A 16,149-nucleotide genomic window follows, 5' to 3' on the forward strand; every position below is an offset into this window, starting at 1 on the left:
TCCTTTTCCTGACTCTTCTATGCTTCCCACTTCCTACAACCTTTTGTTATCTTATATAATTTATTTACCTTATTTATTTATCTGCCTCCCACCAACAAAATGTAAGAGTTCCACGAGGGCAGTGACTTTGATTCACTTCCATGCCTGGCAAATCCTAGGTGCTCAATAAATACTAGTTGAATGAATAAATGAACTACAGATACCCAAACTCAGTTTTGGACGACTTGCAACTAGCCATTCTCAGAAATCTACTGAAACAAACATTTCAGTGTCTTTAGTTTTTAACCATTGTTTTTGGATCTACATTATTTCCACAATAAAGAAAGCAAGATCTTTCTCTGCACTCATGTCTTTTTTCTCATGATCCCTAGGTGTCCTCAAAAAACTCTAGAAGGGGTTTCTTTTCCTCAGGCATAAAATCTCCTTAGACATCTGTACCAGATCCTAAATTTCTGGCCTGAAATATGTGCAGCCAATATAGATCCTTAATCGCATATGCTCTTCAGGTCTATGCAGTGTACATCAGATACAACCAGACGTTGTACAAGCGGTATTTGCACCCTCAATTGTTTGCAAACTGGCCACATTTCACCTACCTAGTAGTTCCGTGTCTGCATTCAAGATGTGCCCTGTGTTAGCACTAGAGATGGTAGACACACGAAGGATGGAATGTCTGAGATTGTAGACGGCCCCTTACTTTAGATACGGGGAAATCAAGATTCAGAGAGTTTAGACCAAGTAAACTTAGGCCACGTCAAAATTAAAAAAAAAAAAAAATCAAAACAAAGACACAAAACACATCGTGGTAGAAAAAGCACAGGAAGCCAGGTCTCTCGCCTCCCACCATTCAGCAGGTCCACAAAACGACCCTGTGACATACGCAGCTCAATCTAGCTGGCAGCCTTCTACCGTAGCATTTTAATGTTCAACCACGAGGTCGCAGGCTGGTAAAGGAAGTGCGCACTCAGGACCTCGCACCTCTCTAGCGCCGAAAACCAAAAGCAGCTCGCTGCCTGGGCCCCAGCCGCCTCCCGGACCCCGGCCCCGCTGACCGCAGTCTCGCGAGACTAGCGGTCGCGGCGAGCAGGGTGCGGAACCTCCCGGAAGTGGGCGAGGGGACCTGTCAGCTCCTACCCGGGCGTGTGGGGAACTTGAGGCCCGGTGGGTCGAGGGTTTCTCCGGGACCAGCGCGAGGCGGAGTCACGGAGAAGCTCTCTGCCATTCACACAGCGGCCTTATCCCTGGCCCGGCTGCCGCCGCCCCGCCCTTTGCCCTTCACGGCGCCCGGCCCTCCTTGTCTGGGGCTGCTTTTTGCGCCTGGGCAGCCTGCCTTTCCCCGTTTGCTTTCCTTCCCGTCTCCTCCCCCGACTCCAACACCAGAGTCGCGGGTCCTGCAGTGTCCCAGAAGCTGCACGTATAACTTGCTCCGCGTAAGTGCTAGGAATGCCGCTGGTCTCTCAGGGAAATGGGTTCTTTCTATCTATAGCTCCGTCTGTACATCCTATGTCTGCAGCAGCTATTCCAGGGGCAACAACTGCTTCCCTCTGTTCTCATCTCCCCATTGGTGGCTTCCAACCCGAATTTGGGAATGGGGAGCTCTCCCACCTGTTATCTTTGAGCAGACTAATCTCTTGTAAGCAGAAGTGCCGTTTGTAGTCTTCAAAGCCCTTTGGCTTGGGACCGGGAATTTTCCCCCCCACCCAAATCCAGGCTTTCCAAAACGTATTGCTTTTCTCTGAGAATAATTCAGTTTTGTTTTTTTTTTTAATTGTAAGAATCTATAATACAATAGTTTTGCTTTGGTCCTATTGTGCTCTAAGGGAGGAAACAACTATTTACCTTCTCAGGTCTTCTTTATAGGATTCGTTCTTTCTTTTTGCTTTGCTAAGGTTAAAACACATTTAGAACATGTAAGTGCGGCTGTCAGCCTTGAGGAATTAAAGGTAATAGTTATTTTCTTGATCTTAATTCCTTTTTGTTTCATAGGGGTAACTCATTCGATTTTGGAGTTCTTTTAATTCTTCTGAAAGATTTCAAATCTTCTAAAAGCCAAAATGGGACACAGTAAACAAATTAGAATTTTACTTCTGAACGAAATGGAAAAGCTGGAAAAGACCCTCTTCAGACTTGAACAAGGTCAGTAGCAAGTTGTTTGATTAGCTGTGTCTTTTAAATTTTTAATCTATTGTCATGCTAATTTTTTAAAACGTTAAGACAGGTAAAATTTCCAAAGACCTTTCTAAACTCAATTAGTGCAAAGACAGTGCCATATTTTAAAAATATCACTAACGAAAGTTGATTTTAGTTATAAAGTTGAAAATGTTATATTTGTCATGTTAGGAGGATAAAATAGTTCACTTTTCTTTCCATGCTTCCACTTAAGACAGAAATTGCATATATGATCAAGAAATTTACCATATTATTTCTATTGATTATTATAAAACTTGGTAAATTATTTCATATGTAATTTTATTTGGAGGATATCTATAGTTTTGCTTTTTCATAGACCTCATTTTTTTCCTTTATTGAAACTTTGATTTAGTAAAACAGATCACAGAAAAAAGCAAACTGTTATTTATATATATCAAAAGACTCTCAAATAAAAATTAAAAAAAGTGATCAGGTTGTGTTGAAATATATTTGAGCTTATTCTTTAGACTTTATAATTTTTCAACATTGAAAACTTACACACTTTTTTGTGTTACTGTAACTTGTGAAGTGGAAGTTTTAATGTATGAAAAATAAAATGCAGCCCCCTTTAATAGTGCAACAGATAGATGTTGATAGTAAACATTGAGGGATTTTCCCCCTCAATATCTCAAGAGTTACATTTTTGAAGAAAAACAAATCGACCGTCAAATGTGTTACCTCCATGCCAAATCACCTTCTTCCAACTTTGGCATTTAGGATCACTGAGTACTTACTCCATTTTTGGCTTTCCTGACTCGGCACTTTCCTGGTTTTGATTTTTTTCCTACCCTCTTGAGTGCTCCTGTCTACTTGGTGGTGTCTGTTGCTGAGCTGTCTTCCTTCCTTATTTTAATTAATTGTATCTATCTGCAAGAGATCTTTTCTTCTTCTCTTCTTCTGCCCTCAAAGAATTATACATTCTCATGGCCTCACTTGTTGCCTCCCTGCTGATGGCTCTTTTTGGAAGAAGAGCCTTGAATTTTGCTTGCTTCTTAAAAGCCAGGAGTATAATGGCATGAGTAAGGAACTAGAATTTTCTTGGCTCTCCTGCTAACAACTTCTTTGACTTTGGGCAAGTCACATGAATTCTAAACATTAATTTATTTGCGAAATGAAGGTATTAATTTCTGTTCTTCTACCTTCCTGGATGTTGAAGCTCAAAATTAATACTATATGGCTTTGAAATCCTAAACAGGTGCAAGGCATTGATAGATCACTATACCTATCTATTTTTGCCCTGGATTCTTGGCTTCGTCCAGTATTACGCTATAGAATAGCCTTGGGATAGCTCCACTTGATATGCTTACATCTATCTAACATGTCCCAAACCGTCTCCTACTCCCCATTCTCAAACCTTCTTTGTTTGAGAACAAACATCCTGTTTTTTTTAAAACAAACATCCTGTTTATTTTAGTGATGTCTCCATTTTTATAGTTTCCAAGGCCAGAAACTTTGTACTCACCTCTGACAGTTTCTTCTCTTTACCTGCAATCTCTCTTTAAGCCCTGTAATTTCTTTCCAAATGTCTCTGTTTGCCTATCTCTTCTATATGCCTAAACATGGATGCTAGAATAATCTTTTATGCCATCTCTTTCTTTTTATTAATTGGTGTCTATATATAAAGTCAAATTTAAATGCCTCTGCGGGGCTTCCAAGACATTCTCTAATAGAATCCACCTTCACTAGCCAAGGTTGCATCTCATTGTTCCCATTAGTGTCCTACATCTTTACAATTCCCCTGTCAATTCCCTCTCCCCTGGATTTTCTCATAGCTCTTCTGACACCTTTACCCCCATCAGATTCCTCTATATCCATTAACTCCCTTTACTATCATTCTGTGTATTGCCTACCTTCAGCTAAAATTCTACCTCCTCCATGAGGTCTTTTCTTAATTTTTTTGTTATTTTCTTTCTTTGATTTCCAATCACACAATAGGCACAGAACAATTAAGTACTGAATGATGGAGCAGTGTCTCAGTTTATTGATCTTATAGCATCAGTTTAAGATCTGTGAGAATAGGGAAAGTATTATAATCCTAGTACAATGTATAACAGCCATTAAATCCTTGCTGATTCATTACTAAAACACTAGTTAAAGCTAGCAAAAAGTGTTAAATTCAGCCAAACTATTTGAAGAAGGAGCTATGAAGGGTTTATAAAATAAGAATGATGTGACTGAGTCTGTAAATCTAGTTAAAACCAGTAAATTCAACCAAATGATATAAATGGGAACACGTCAGTTTTTTTGTGTGCAGTAATGAGGTGATCATATTACTATAGAAGATAATTAAAATGTGAAAGATGAAGGGACATTGGAGATAAATCATTAAGAAGGCTATTTTGAAAACACATCTGGTTAAAAATAAGGGTCGAACTACATTAGAGTCAAAAAAGGTAGCAGAGTTCAAGACATTTTATTTTACTTTTATTTTATTTATTATTATTATTATTTTAATGTTTATTTTTGAGAGAGAGGGAGAGATAGAGAGAGAGAGAGAGAGAGAGAGAGAGAGAGAGAGAGAGAGAAACAGCATGAATGGGGGAGGAACAGAGAGAGGAGGAGGCACAGAATCCAAAGCAGGCTCCAAGCTCTGAGCTGTCAGCACAAGAGCCTGATGTGGGGCTCAAACTCATGGACTGCGAGATCATGACCTGAGCTGAAGTCAGACACTCAACTGAGCCACCCAGGCACCCCTTTTACAATATTTTTTTTAAATGTTTATTTATTTATGGGGGGGGGAGTAGGGGCAGAGAGACAGAGAGAGAGAGAGAGAATCCCAAGCAGGCTCTATGCTGCCAGCACATAGCTCAGTCTGGCAAACCCCAAAATCATGACCTGAACAGAAGGCAAGAGTGGGATGGACGCTCAACCAACTGAGCCACCCAGGCATCCCAGAGTATGAGACATTTTAAAATTCATAGGACTTAGTGAACAATTAGATGTGAAGAAAAACTCTGGCAGTTTTTGGTTCTTTCATATTTAAGTGATCACCAAGTCTCTCTTCATTTTCAATTTTCCCTAAGAAAGGATTCCTCCTCATTTTCGAGGCTAATATCTCTATAGACTCTTCTAACTCAGCAAGACCAAAAAAATTTTTTTCTAGCCAAATCATAGCCTTTCCCTGTATTTCCTGTTTCATTCAGTGGCAGAATAATGAACGAAGTCAGTTTTTGCTGAACCTGGAGTTCCATTTTTATATAGGTTGGTTAAATTTCAACTTTTACCCTTTTTTTAAGAAAATACTTATAAAAGTTTCTCGATTAGGAGCTTGAGCTTATATAAACTTAGTAGACAGAGCAAGATGGAAAAATTTACTTCATAGTAATAGTTTAATCACTCTCTTTACTAGTTGCCTGCAAGAGGGAAATGGCTAATCTGAGTAAGGTATTCCTACTGTTCTATGAGGAATAAGATAGCCACACTATGTACTGCTGTGACCTAAGCTAATTTTAGCAAACCGAGTGAGTCATTATGGAATCTGACATAGTTTAGGTATTCTAATGTTTCATTTACTGTATATAAAAATTTTAGTTTCAGAGACTTGTACTGGACATCTACAGAGTAGCTGTATACTCTTGGGACTATGCCCTGATCTATCTAGTAGAACATAGAAAGAACAGGATTTTTCTTTTCTCTTTTTTTTTCTTTCATCTGTTTTTGTTTTCAAAAATTAATTACATTTGGGGGCACCTGGCTGGCTCATTCAGAAAAGCATGCAACTCTTGGTCTCAGGGTTGTGAGTTCGAGCCCCACATTGAGTGTAGAGATTACTAAAAAATAAATAACTGTAATAAAAAAAGATTTTTTAAAGCAGTTAAATTTTGCTAACGTATAAATTGACATTGATGCTTTCAGTTTATGTATCAAATAAGTTATAAACAAAAAAGACATATTCTGAGAAAATAGTAGAGGTTGTAGGTCTTGAAGGGGTTCATAGTCACACCATCACTGGTTTGTTTGTGGTATGTTGCCGTGGGTTACAATTTTACCTAATCCAGGTTAAGTAGATATATAAGTTATAATTCCTTAAATAGTAGAGTCTTTACAATATTTCATAACAAAAGGTACAATCATCATAAATGCCTCTTTTACCTCAGGGTATTGTCAAACTGAAAGATGAGTTAGAAAGTGTTTGAAATTTGCTGTTTGAGATTTGTCCTTTTCAGGAATGACATGTAGCTTTCAATAGTATGATACTTAGAAAATATTTTCTGAAAAAGGAAACACAATTTAACTGTGAGGTAAACATGAGTGAGAAAGTTAACTACTTTTTGGTGAAAATTGATACCATAGAGCAGAGTTGAGCACATTTTTTCCTCTAAAAGTTCAGATAGCAAATATTTCAGCTTTGCGGGCCATTTCTTTTGCAGTAACTGCAAAAGAAATGGCAGCTTTGCTCTGCCATTATATCATGAAAGCAAACATAAACAACACATAAATGAATGTGTTCCAATAAAACTTTATTTATAGAAACAGGCTGGATATGGTTTGCTGACCCTTACTGTATAGCAAGAGTATTTTGAGTATGTTATTTTAGTAACACTTCCATCATATGATTTTAGCCATAAAAATAAATACTTACCCTTTTTAAAAAATTGATAACAAAATTTTCCAATCTGTTTAAAATCTTTCCAATAAAGGATTTTGGTTGTTTTTCAAATCATCTATTTGATATATAAATATAGAATATCTTATTAGCTTATAAAAACCATTGCTTATAACAAGGAAAATATATATTTACTAGCACATTTCAACAAAAATCTTTACATAATTTGTGAGTGGGGTTGAAAAGTTAATGTCATGGATTAGTAAACATAGTCACTAAGAACTTTTTCCATTTGAATTTGGATATCTTTGTGTTTTATTTTTTCAAGTCTGATGCAATTAAACCAAATATCAATAAACAGAACTTGGAATATTTGAATTAATTTATCATAAAATATTAAACCAAGACTTAAAATTAATGAAATTTCTTTAATCACATTGCTTTCACTGACATATATTATCAATATTAATTTTTAGTGAGAACTAAAAGATATTTTCCATCCACTAATAGGTAAAATTAGTTATTTAAAATATTATTTATTTACATCTTATCCCATTTTTGTGTTTTGTGATTTATATAATGTATTAAATCATCATAGGTGTATATTCTGTAAATAAATAAATATTTATGTTTAGAGAATGCTTGTCAATTTTTTTTCTGAAGGTATACCACTGATCCAAATACTGTTTTGGGATTTTGGATGAGTTTTAACCTTTGTACTACGTGTTCTCTGAATCCTTGTGTAATGATAAAAAAAATATTTGCATAAACTGAACAGGGGGCAGGTTGTTTAAATATGCTCAGACAGCTAATCTCTGATGTTTTTACCTGTTCAAAATGATACTACATCTTCTATAGTAAGTTTAATCATTATTTTAGAGATGTAGATATTTATGATTCTCACAATCACTGAGTATTAAAATTTCATGTTTCAATTCTTTGAGCAATTATTTCTCCATCTATTTCTTCATAATTGTACCTCTAACTTTAAAATGATGTTTACCCTGGGAATGCAAGCTGGTGCAGCCACTCTGGAAAACAGTATGGAGGTCCCTCAAAAAAACTAAAAATTAGAACTGCCTTATGACACAGCAATTGCACTACTAGGCATTCATCCACGGGATACAGGTGTGCTGTTTCAAAGGGACACATGCACCCCAATGTTTATAGCAACAGTGTCAACGATAGCCAAAGTATGGAAAGAGCCCAAATGTCCATCGATGGATGAATGCATAAAGAAGATGTGGTATATATATACAATGGAGTATTACTCGGCAATCAAAAAGAATGAAATCTTGCCATTTGCAACTATGTGGATGGAACTGGAGGTTATTATGCTAAGTGAAATTAGTCAGAGAAAGACAAAAATCATATGACTTCACTCATATGAGGACTTTTAAGAGACAAAACAGATGAACATAAGGGAAGGGAAACAAAAATACTATAAAAACAGGGAGGGGGACAAAACAGAAGAGACTCATAAATATGGAGAACAAACTGAGGGTTGCTGGAGGGGTTATGGGAGGGGAGATGGGCTAAATGGGTAAGGGGAACTAAGGAATCCACTCCTGAAATCATTGTTGCACTATATGCTAACTAATTTGGATGTAAATTTTAATAAATTAATTAATTAATTAAAATAAAATGATGTTCACCCAATTATAAAATTACACAAGTGTGTAGGGGCACCTGGCTGACTCAGTCAGTAGAGCAGTGTGTTTTTTATACCATATCTTCTTTATCCGTTCATCAGTCGATGGACATTTGGGCTCTCTCCATAGTTTGGCTATTGTTGATAATGCTGCTATAAACACTGAGGTACACGTTTCATTCTTGTGCATATCACCATCCAGTTTTCCCAGCACTATTTGTTGAAGAGACTGTATTCCATTGGATAGTCTTTCCTGCTTTGTCAAAGATAAGTTTACCATATTCTTGTGGTTCCATTTCTGGATTTTCTATTCTGTTCCATTAATCTATATGTCTGATTTTGTGCCAATACTATACTGTCTTGATGACTACAGCTTGGTAATATAGCTTGAAATCCAGAATCCTGATGCATCCAGTTTTGTTTTGCTTTTTCAGAATTGCTTTGGCTATTAGGGGTCTTTTGTGGTTCTGTACAAATTTTAGGATTGTTCTAGCTTTGTGAAAAATGCTGGTGGTATTTTGGTAGGTATTGTATTAAATGTGTAGATTACTTTGGATAGTATAGACATGATAACAGTGTTCTAGTCCATGAGCATGGAATGCTTTTCCATTTCTTTGTGTCCTCTTCAATTTCTTTCATAAGTATTCTATAGTTTTCGAAGTACAGATCTTTTACCTCTTTAGTTAGGTTTATTCCTAGGTATCTTATTGGTTTTGGTGCAGTTGCAAATGGGATAGATTCCTTGATTTCTTTTTCTGCTGCTTCATTATTGGTGTGTAGAAATGCAAAGGATTTCTGCATGTTGACTTTATATCCTATACTTTTCTGAATTCATGTATTAGTTCTAGCAATTATTTGGTGGAGTTTTTTGGGTTTTCTACAGAGTATCATGTCATCTGCAAATAGTGAGTTTGACTTCTTCCTTGCTAAGATGAATGCGTTTTATTTCTTTTTGTTGTCTGATTGCTGAGGCTAGGACTTCCAATACTATGTTAAGTAGTAATGGTGAGAGTGGACATCCTGGTCTTTTTCCTGACCACAGAGGAAAGGCTCTCAGTTTTTCCCCATTGAGGATGATATTAGCTGTGGGTCTTTCTTATATGACCTTCATAATGTTGAGGTATGTTTGCTCTATCCCTACTTTGTTGAGGGTTTTTATTGAGAATGGATGCTGTATTTTGTCAAATGCTTTTTCTGCATCTATTGACAGGATTGTACAGTTCTTATCCTTTCTTTTATTAATGTGGTGTATCATGGTGATTGAGTTGCAAATATTGAACCAGCCCTGGTAAATAATTCTTTTAATGTACTGTGAACTAATACATGAATTCAGAAAAGTACAGGATATAAAGTCAACATGCAGAAATCCTTTGCATTTCTATACACCAATAATGAAGCAGAAAAAGAAATCAAGGAATCTGTCCCATTTGCAATTACACCAAAAACAATAAAATACTTAGGAATGATTTGCTAACATCTTGTTGACAATTTTTGCATCCATGTTTATCAGGGATATTGGCCTGTAATTCTCCTTTTTAGTGAGGTCTTTTTCTGGTTTTGGAAGCAAGGTAATGCTGGCTTTGTAGAATGAGTTTGGAAGTTTTCCTTCTATTTCTATTTTTGGAACAGTTTGAGAAGAATAGATATTAAATCTTCTTTAAATGTCCCCTGGGAAGCCGTCTAGAAAAGATTTCAATAGATCTATATAGATGCATAAAATTGACAAAACAGAATAAAAGTAGCTATGTTATTAAATATATTTTGATAACATGACTTATAATGACTTTGTAATATTCTAGCTTACATAATACCATTTTTGTACCACAACTTACCTAATCATTTCCAATCATTAGATATTTAATTTGTTGCCAGTTTATTTAATTATAATAAATGAAGCTGTTATGAATATAGCCTATGTTTACATCACTGATTCTTAAGAAAATATATGTCTATATGAAATTATTAAGTCAAACATAAGCCTTATTATATTCATAGAATATTTATGCCAATTATAGAAAAATTTGTATATATAGCTACTTGGAAAAGAAAGTATAAGTTTCACTGTACAATGTGAGAAATAGAAGTGAGTCCCTGGATTTTTGCAGTTACTTAATAATACCATTTGGATAATTTGTTTCTTACTTGCTAAAACCATTTGCTATGAAAAATTTATATTCATTATTTAGTACAATCCAAAAATATGGTTAGCAGGACTTATCACTAAATTATAATTTTTTGCAGGAATTCCTAGAACTTCCATCTCTCACATTATCCATACTGCAGTATGCCAGAGTATTCGTATTTATCTAGGCAAAGGTAGAGGTGTTTGATTGGATTACAGTAAGTTGAAAGAGTCCATCATTCTCCCAATGTCTTTTGTTGAGATATCTTGCTCATAAAGACTAGCTTATCCAGTATTTAATATTGTGGTGTAGAATTTACCATCTGTTGAACATCATTGTGAGGATTTACTTCTACAAGAGCAATTTTAGAAATGATGTGACATGACATATCTGCATGTTCTGCATTTCAGGATTTGCTTGGAATCAAACTGGCATTCATTATGTATATATATATAGCAGTTCATGATGATGTCTATGCTTCATATCCACCACAACAGGGTTTGTTGTAGCTTTCCCCTTGCCTATTTGTAACGTCTTTCTCTAACACTGTGAAGTCTGGGGCACCTGACTGGCTCAGTTGGAGGAGCACATGCATGACTCTTGGTCCCAGGAGTGTGACTTCAAGCCCCACAGTGAGTGTAGAGATTACTTAAATAAATAAAACTTAAAAAAAAAATAAGAAAAGAAAAACCTGGCTTTCATCACTTTTATTTTTGAAAGATATTTTCACCGGGTATAGAATTCTAGGCTGATAGTTTTCTTCTTTAAGTTACCGTTGACCTTATAATGCAGAGAGTAGAGGCACTGACCCCTCATGCAGCCAAAAATCCAAGTATAACTTTAGACTCCCCTAAAACTTAACTATTAATAGCCTACTGTTGGCCAGAAGCCTTACAGATGAAACATAGTATGTATATGTATTATATGTTGTAATCTTACAGTAAGTAAGCTAGTGAAAAGAGAATGTTATTAAGAAAATCATAAGGAGGGGCACCTGGGTGGCTCAACTAGTTAAGCATCTGACTTCAGCTCAGGCCATGATCTCATGGTTTGTGAGTTTAAGCCCCGCATTGGCTCGCTGCTGTCAGCACAGAGCCCACTTGGATCCTCTGTCCCCCTCTCTCAGCCTCTCCCCTGCTCATGCTCTCTCTCTCTCAAAAAAATAAACTTTTTTTAAAAATGATAAGAGAAATTTTACATTTATAGGACTGTACTGTAAAAAAAAAAAAAAAAAAAAAAAAGTGTAATTAGACCTGTGCAGTTCAATCCCATATTGTCTAAGGATCAACTATACCTTTAAAGATACTGTTCCACTGTCTTGCTTTTGTTGTTTCCCATGAGAAATCTGCTATCATCTTTATCATTGTTCCTCTGAACTTACTGTGACATTTTCCTCCCCTCTGGCTACTTTTAAGATAGTCTCTTTGTCACTGGTTTTGAGCAATTTGACTTTGATGTTTCATAGTGTGATGTTTCTTGATTGGGGACTTATTGAACTTCTTTGTATCTATAAATCTGTTGTTTTTATCACATTTGGGTTTTTTTTTTACCCATTATTTCTTTAAATACTTGATATCTCCCCTTTCTTCTTCTTTGAGGACTCAAATTACCTATATATTAGGCCACTTGAATTGTTCCACAGATCAGTGATGCTTTTTCAATTTTTTAGATTCTTTTTTCTCTGTTGGTTTCATTTTGCATATTTGTGGGTTTTTTTTTTAATTTTTTTTTTCAACGTTTATTTATTTTTGGGACAGAGAGAGTCAGAGTATGAACGGGGGAGGGGCAGAGAGAGAGGGAGACACAGAATCGGAAACAGGCTCCAGGCTCTGAGCCATCAGCCCAGAGCCTGACGCGGGGCTCGAACTCAGGGACCGCGAGATCGTGACCTGGCTGAAGTTGGACGCTTAACCGACTGCGCCACCCAGGCGCCCCTGTGGGGTTTTTTTAATGTTTGTTTATTTTTGAGAGAGAGACAGACCATGAGCAGGGGAGGTTGCAGAGAGAGGGAGAGACAGAATCTGAAGTAGACTCCCGGCTCTGGAGCTTCCAGCACAGAGCCCGATGCGGGGCTCAAACTCATAAACCACGAGATCATGACCTGAGCCAAAGTTGAAGGCTTACCCAACTGAGCCACCCAGGTGCCCCTCATTTTCCATATTTCTATTCCTGTGTCTTGAAATTTACTAATCTTTTTTTCTGTCATGTCTCACCATCTATTCCATTTTTCATCTCAGACCTCGTAGTTTTCATTTTTAAATTTGATTTGGATCTTTTGTTTTGTTTTGTTTTTTAATATTTTCCATGTATTGACATAACTTTTTGAGCATATGGCATACAGTTATGATAACTGATGTCATTCCTTATCTGCTAGTTCAACATCTATGTCATTCCTTGGTCAGTTTTCATTAATTGATTATTTTCTTTGTTATGGGTTCGGTTTTCTTGCTTCTTTGTGTGTCTTATAATCTTTGTTTGGATGTCATTCATTATGAGTTTTACCTTATTGAGTTTTACCAAAAATGCTGGGTGTTTTTGGATTCTTATAAATTTTTTTGTCTTTGTTTTGGAATGAAGTTAAGTTACTTGGAAATATCTTAATACTTTTGAGTTATACTTTTATGATTTGTTAAGCTAGTTTATGCCCTGTCTAGGGCTCTTTGTTCTCTACTCCTAAAGCAATGTCCCCTGAATTTTCTACCCAATGCCTCATGAATTACGAGTTTTTCCAATCTGGCACTTGATTTTTCTAACCAAGCACTATTCCTGGTCACAGACATGCACTGATCAGTACTCTGCAAAGTGCAGAAGGGAGACCTGCTGCAAATCTCTGGAGTTCTGTCTTTGGGCACTTTTCTCCTCCTCACTAACTACTCTTATCTATAAACTAGCTGCTTTGGTCTCAACAGATTCCTAACTCTATCTTCTCAGCTTAGGAAGTTAGCTGAGCTCTGCCTGGGTTTCTCTTCCTTGTGCCTCAACCTGGACATTCTTTCAAGGTAGTAAGAAGGGGCAGTTATAGGCTTCACATTGTTTATTTTCTGTCTCTTAGGCATCACTGTACTTTGTGGCCTGATGTGTAGGCTTGAAAACTCCTATATGTTTTCTGATTTTTCTTGGTTTCTTCTTCCAAGTTTCAAGGAACCGCATAAATCCAATCCCTGTTATTCATTCCATCTTTGCCAGAAGCAGCAGTCTCAGGTCCTTTACATCTTCTGTTTCCTCTGTGTGGAATGCCCTACCGTAGATATCTGTGTCATCAATGCTGTCACTTCCTCTTTCTGTTTAGCAGTTTTGTATTGGATGCTGGACATTATAAATGTTCTGTTGCCATATCTCTGGATTTTTTTGTCTTCCTTCAAAGGAGTGATGCCCTGACAGCTCTTTCTGCCCATAGGTCCTATCCCTGTGTTTTAATAAAACCACCTTTTTTGTACCCCCCCCCCAAAAAATAGAAGTGATGTCTTTTATTTTGGCATTTACATTATCTGTGGATCAGCTTAATCCTTTTGAGGATTAAGAGAGCCTCTTAACATGGGGCTCAATCCCATGAATTGTGAGATCATGACCTGAGCCAAAGTCAAGAGTCTGATGCCCAACCAACTGAGCCACCCAAGCACCCCCCTTTTGCGGCTGTTTTAAGCTTTGGCAGGATAGGTATAGTAGTTTTTACTCTAGGACTATATTAGCCTTGCTACATAAGACATGACTCTTTTGAATACAACAGGTGTTCAACGAAGTCTCTTCACTCTGAAAATTATAATGTCTCCCAGGCCTGAGTGAGTTCTGGGAATTGGTCAATTGATAGCTCCTAGTAGTTGTTCTTTGCCCAGCCTCATGGATTCAAACACTACTCGTGTGAGCCTGGTATTCAGGCAGACTCAAGATGACCCTTGGTAATTTTCTAGAGCTTTTTCTTTGCATGGTTTCTTCTGCCCCATACTCTGCCCTGAAAATTATAGTTTCTTCACCCTCCTCAAATTCTAATCTCTGTCTCCTCAGTTCAGACTACTATTCCTGCTTCCTGTGTCACAGCACAGAAAGTTCTCCTACTTTAAAGCTAGAAAATTCATAGGAATCAGCATTTTCATGGGCATCACAGTCCTTCACTCCTTATTTCTGAAAACAGTTGTCTCATTTATTTCTTCTAGTTTCTCAGCGGAGGACAAATCTAATACCACTTACTCCATTATGGCCAGAAGCAGACATAATCAGAATGGTATAATCAGAGTGATATAATATACAAAGTGATTTAATACACAAGTTAGGTCATGTGACTTCTCTGATCAAAACTGTTCATTGGCTCCTCATTTCATTCAGAGAAGAAACCAAATTCTTACTGTGGCCTACAAGACCATGATCCGGCCCCCCTGTTACCTTTCTTTCCTCGTATTCTACTACTTCTCCCGAGCTTATTCCAGTCCACACATACTGAGTTTCTTGTTATTTCTGGAATCACCAAGCTTGCTTCCACCCCAAGTCCTCTTGGTTTCCTCTGCTTGGTCAATTCTTTCCATGGACGACCATGAATAGCCATGTGGCTAATAACTCCCTGACTTTTCTCTAGCTCGTCAACTTTTTAATATTAAAAATTGCTACCGCCTCCCCACCATCTCTCCTTTATCCCCATTTTCCTTACACTGCTCTGATTTTTCTTTCTTCTCTTAGCATTTATCCTTCCCTGATATACAGTTGTTTCTTACTTATTTATCATGTTCATTGTTTAATGGCTGACTTCCCCCTTTAGAACTCAAGCTCCACAAGGGCAGAGATCATTGTCTATTTTGTTTCCTATACATAGTATGCACTCATGACATAATTTTTTATACTTTGTTAGATGTTTCATAAATTGAGCATTAAAAATATAGATATTAGTATGCTTCTTCTCAAAAAGTTTCTTAAGTGGTAAAAAATTCCAGTTTTAAAATTAATAAATCACAGAGATGAAGAGTACAGTGTGGGGAATATAGTCAGTAATACTGTAATAACATTGTATGGTGACCACACTTACTGTGGTAAGCATTGGGTAATGTGTAGAATTGTTGAATCACTATGTTGTACACCTGAAAGTAATATAACATTGTATGTCAATTGTGCTTCGAAAATAAATAAAAAGTAAAATAAAATATTTTTTTAATTTCCTTAAGCTTAAAGATTATAATCAGCAGAACTAAATTTTCCTGCCTTCATTGGTTATTCTTGCCCATCATTCATTGAATTGTTATCTTCATGATTAAAATTTCTAAGCCTTATATTTCTTTTTTTATTAGGTTTTTTAATTTTAATTCCATATAGCTAATATACAATGTTATATTAGTTTCAGGTGTACAATAGTGATTCAACAATTCTGTACATTACTCAGTGCTCATCATAAGTATACTGTTATTTGCTTTATATTTCTAACAGACTTTACTGTAGTCAGAATTTTCACATTCTGGTATCAAGATATAAAATCTTCCCAGAATCAACCGTAATTTTATTTTATAGTAAAATTATGACTATAATGTGTTAATTTTTTTTTTTGCCTCCCATGGCAAAATACTTGCAATACATTATAGATGTCTCGGATACATTTTAATAGAAATAGCCTAACTTAGGCAAAACTGGGAATGTTTTGGCCCTCAGAATTCCAAAAAAGA

The 16,149-nt window shown here is 36.4% G+C and overlaps 2 protein-coding genes across 7 annotated transcripts in view; one reads left to right on the plus strand and one right to left on the minus strand.

Moving 5' to 3' along the window:
- FRRS1 (ferric chelate reductase 1) overlaps positions 1 to 993 on the minus strand; it is a 103,722-nt gene extending 102,729 nt beyond the window's left edge. For all 4 annotated transcript variants that reach the window (XM_027058511.2, XM_027058512.2, XM_053214507.1 and 1 more), the window contains exon 1: positions 597 to 993. The gene's annotated coding sequence lies outside the window, so the exon portion shown is untranslated. The remainder of the gene's footprint in view (positions 1 to 596) is intronic.
- An 88-nt stretch (positions 994 to 1,081) lies between these two features.
- AGL (amylo-alpha-1, 6-glucosidase, 4-alpha-glucanotransferase) overlaps positions 1,082 to 16,149 on the plus strand; it is an 83,420-nt gene continuing 68,352 nt past the window's right edge. The window contains exons 1-2 of one of the 3 annotated variants that reach the window (XM_027058507.2): positions 1,082 to 1,430; positions 1,987 to 2,136. In XM_027058507.2, the coding sequence (XP_026914308.1) occupies positions 2,055 to 2,136 (82 nt within the window). In that variant the 5' untranslated portion in view covers positions 1,082 to 1,430; positions 1,987 to 2,054. The other 2 variants (XM_053214506.1, XM_027058508.2) reach the window with 2 other exon arrangements.

This window comes from Acinonyx jubatus, chromosome C1 (assembly GCF_027475565.1).
Source record: "Acinonyx jubatus isolate Ajub_Pintada_27869175 chromosome C1, VMU_Ajub_asm_v1.0, whole genome shotgun sequence".
NCBI lineage: Eukaryota > Metazoa > Chordata > Mammalia > Carnivora > Felidae > Acinonyx > Acinonyx jubatus.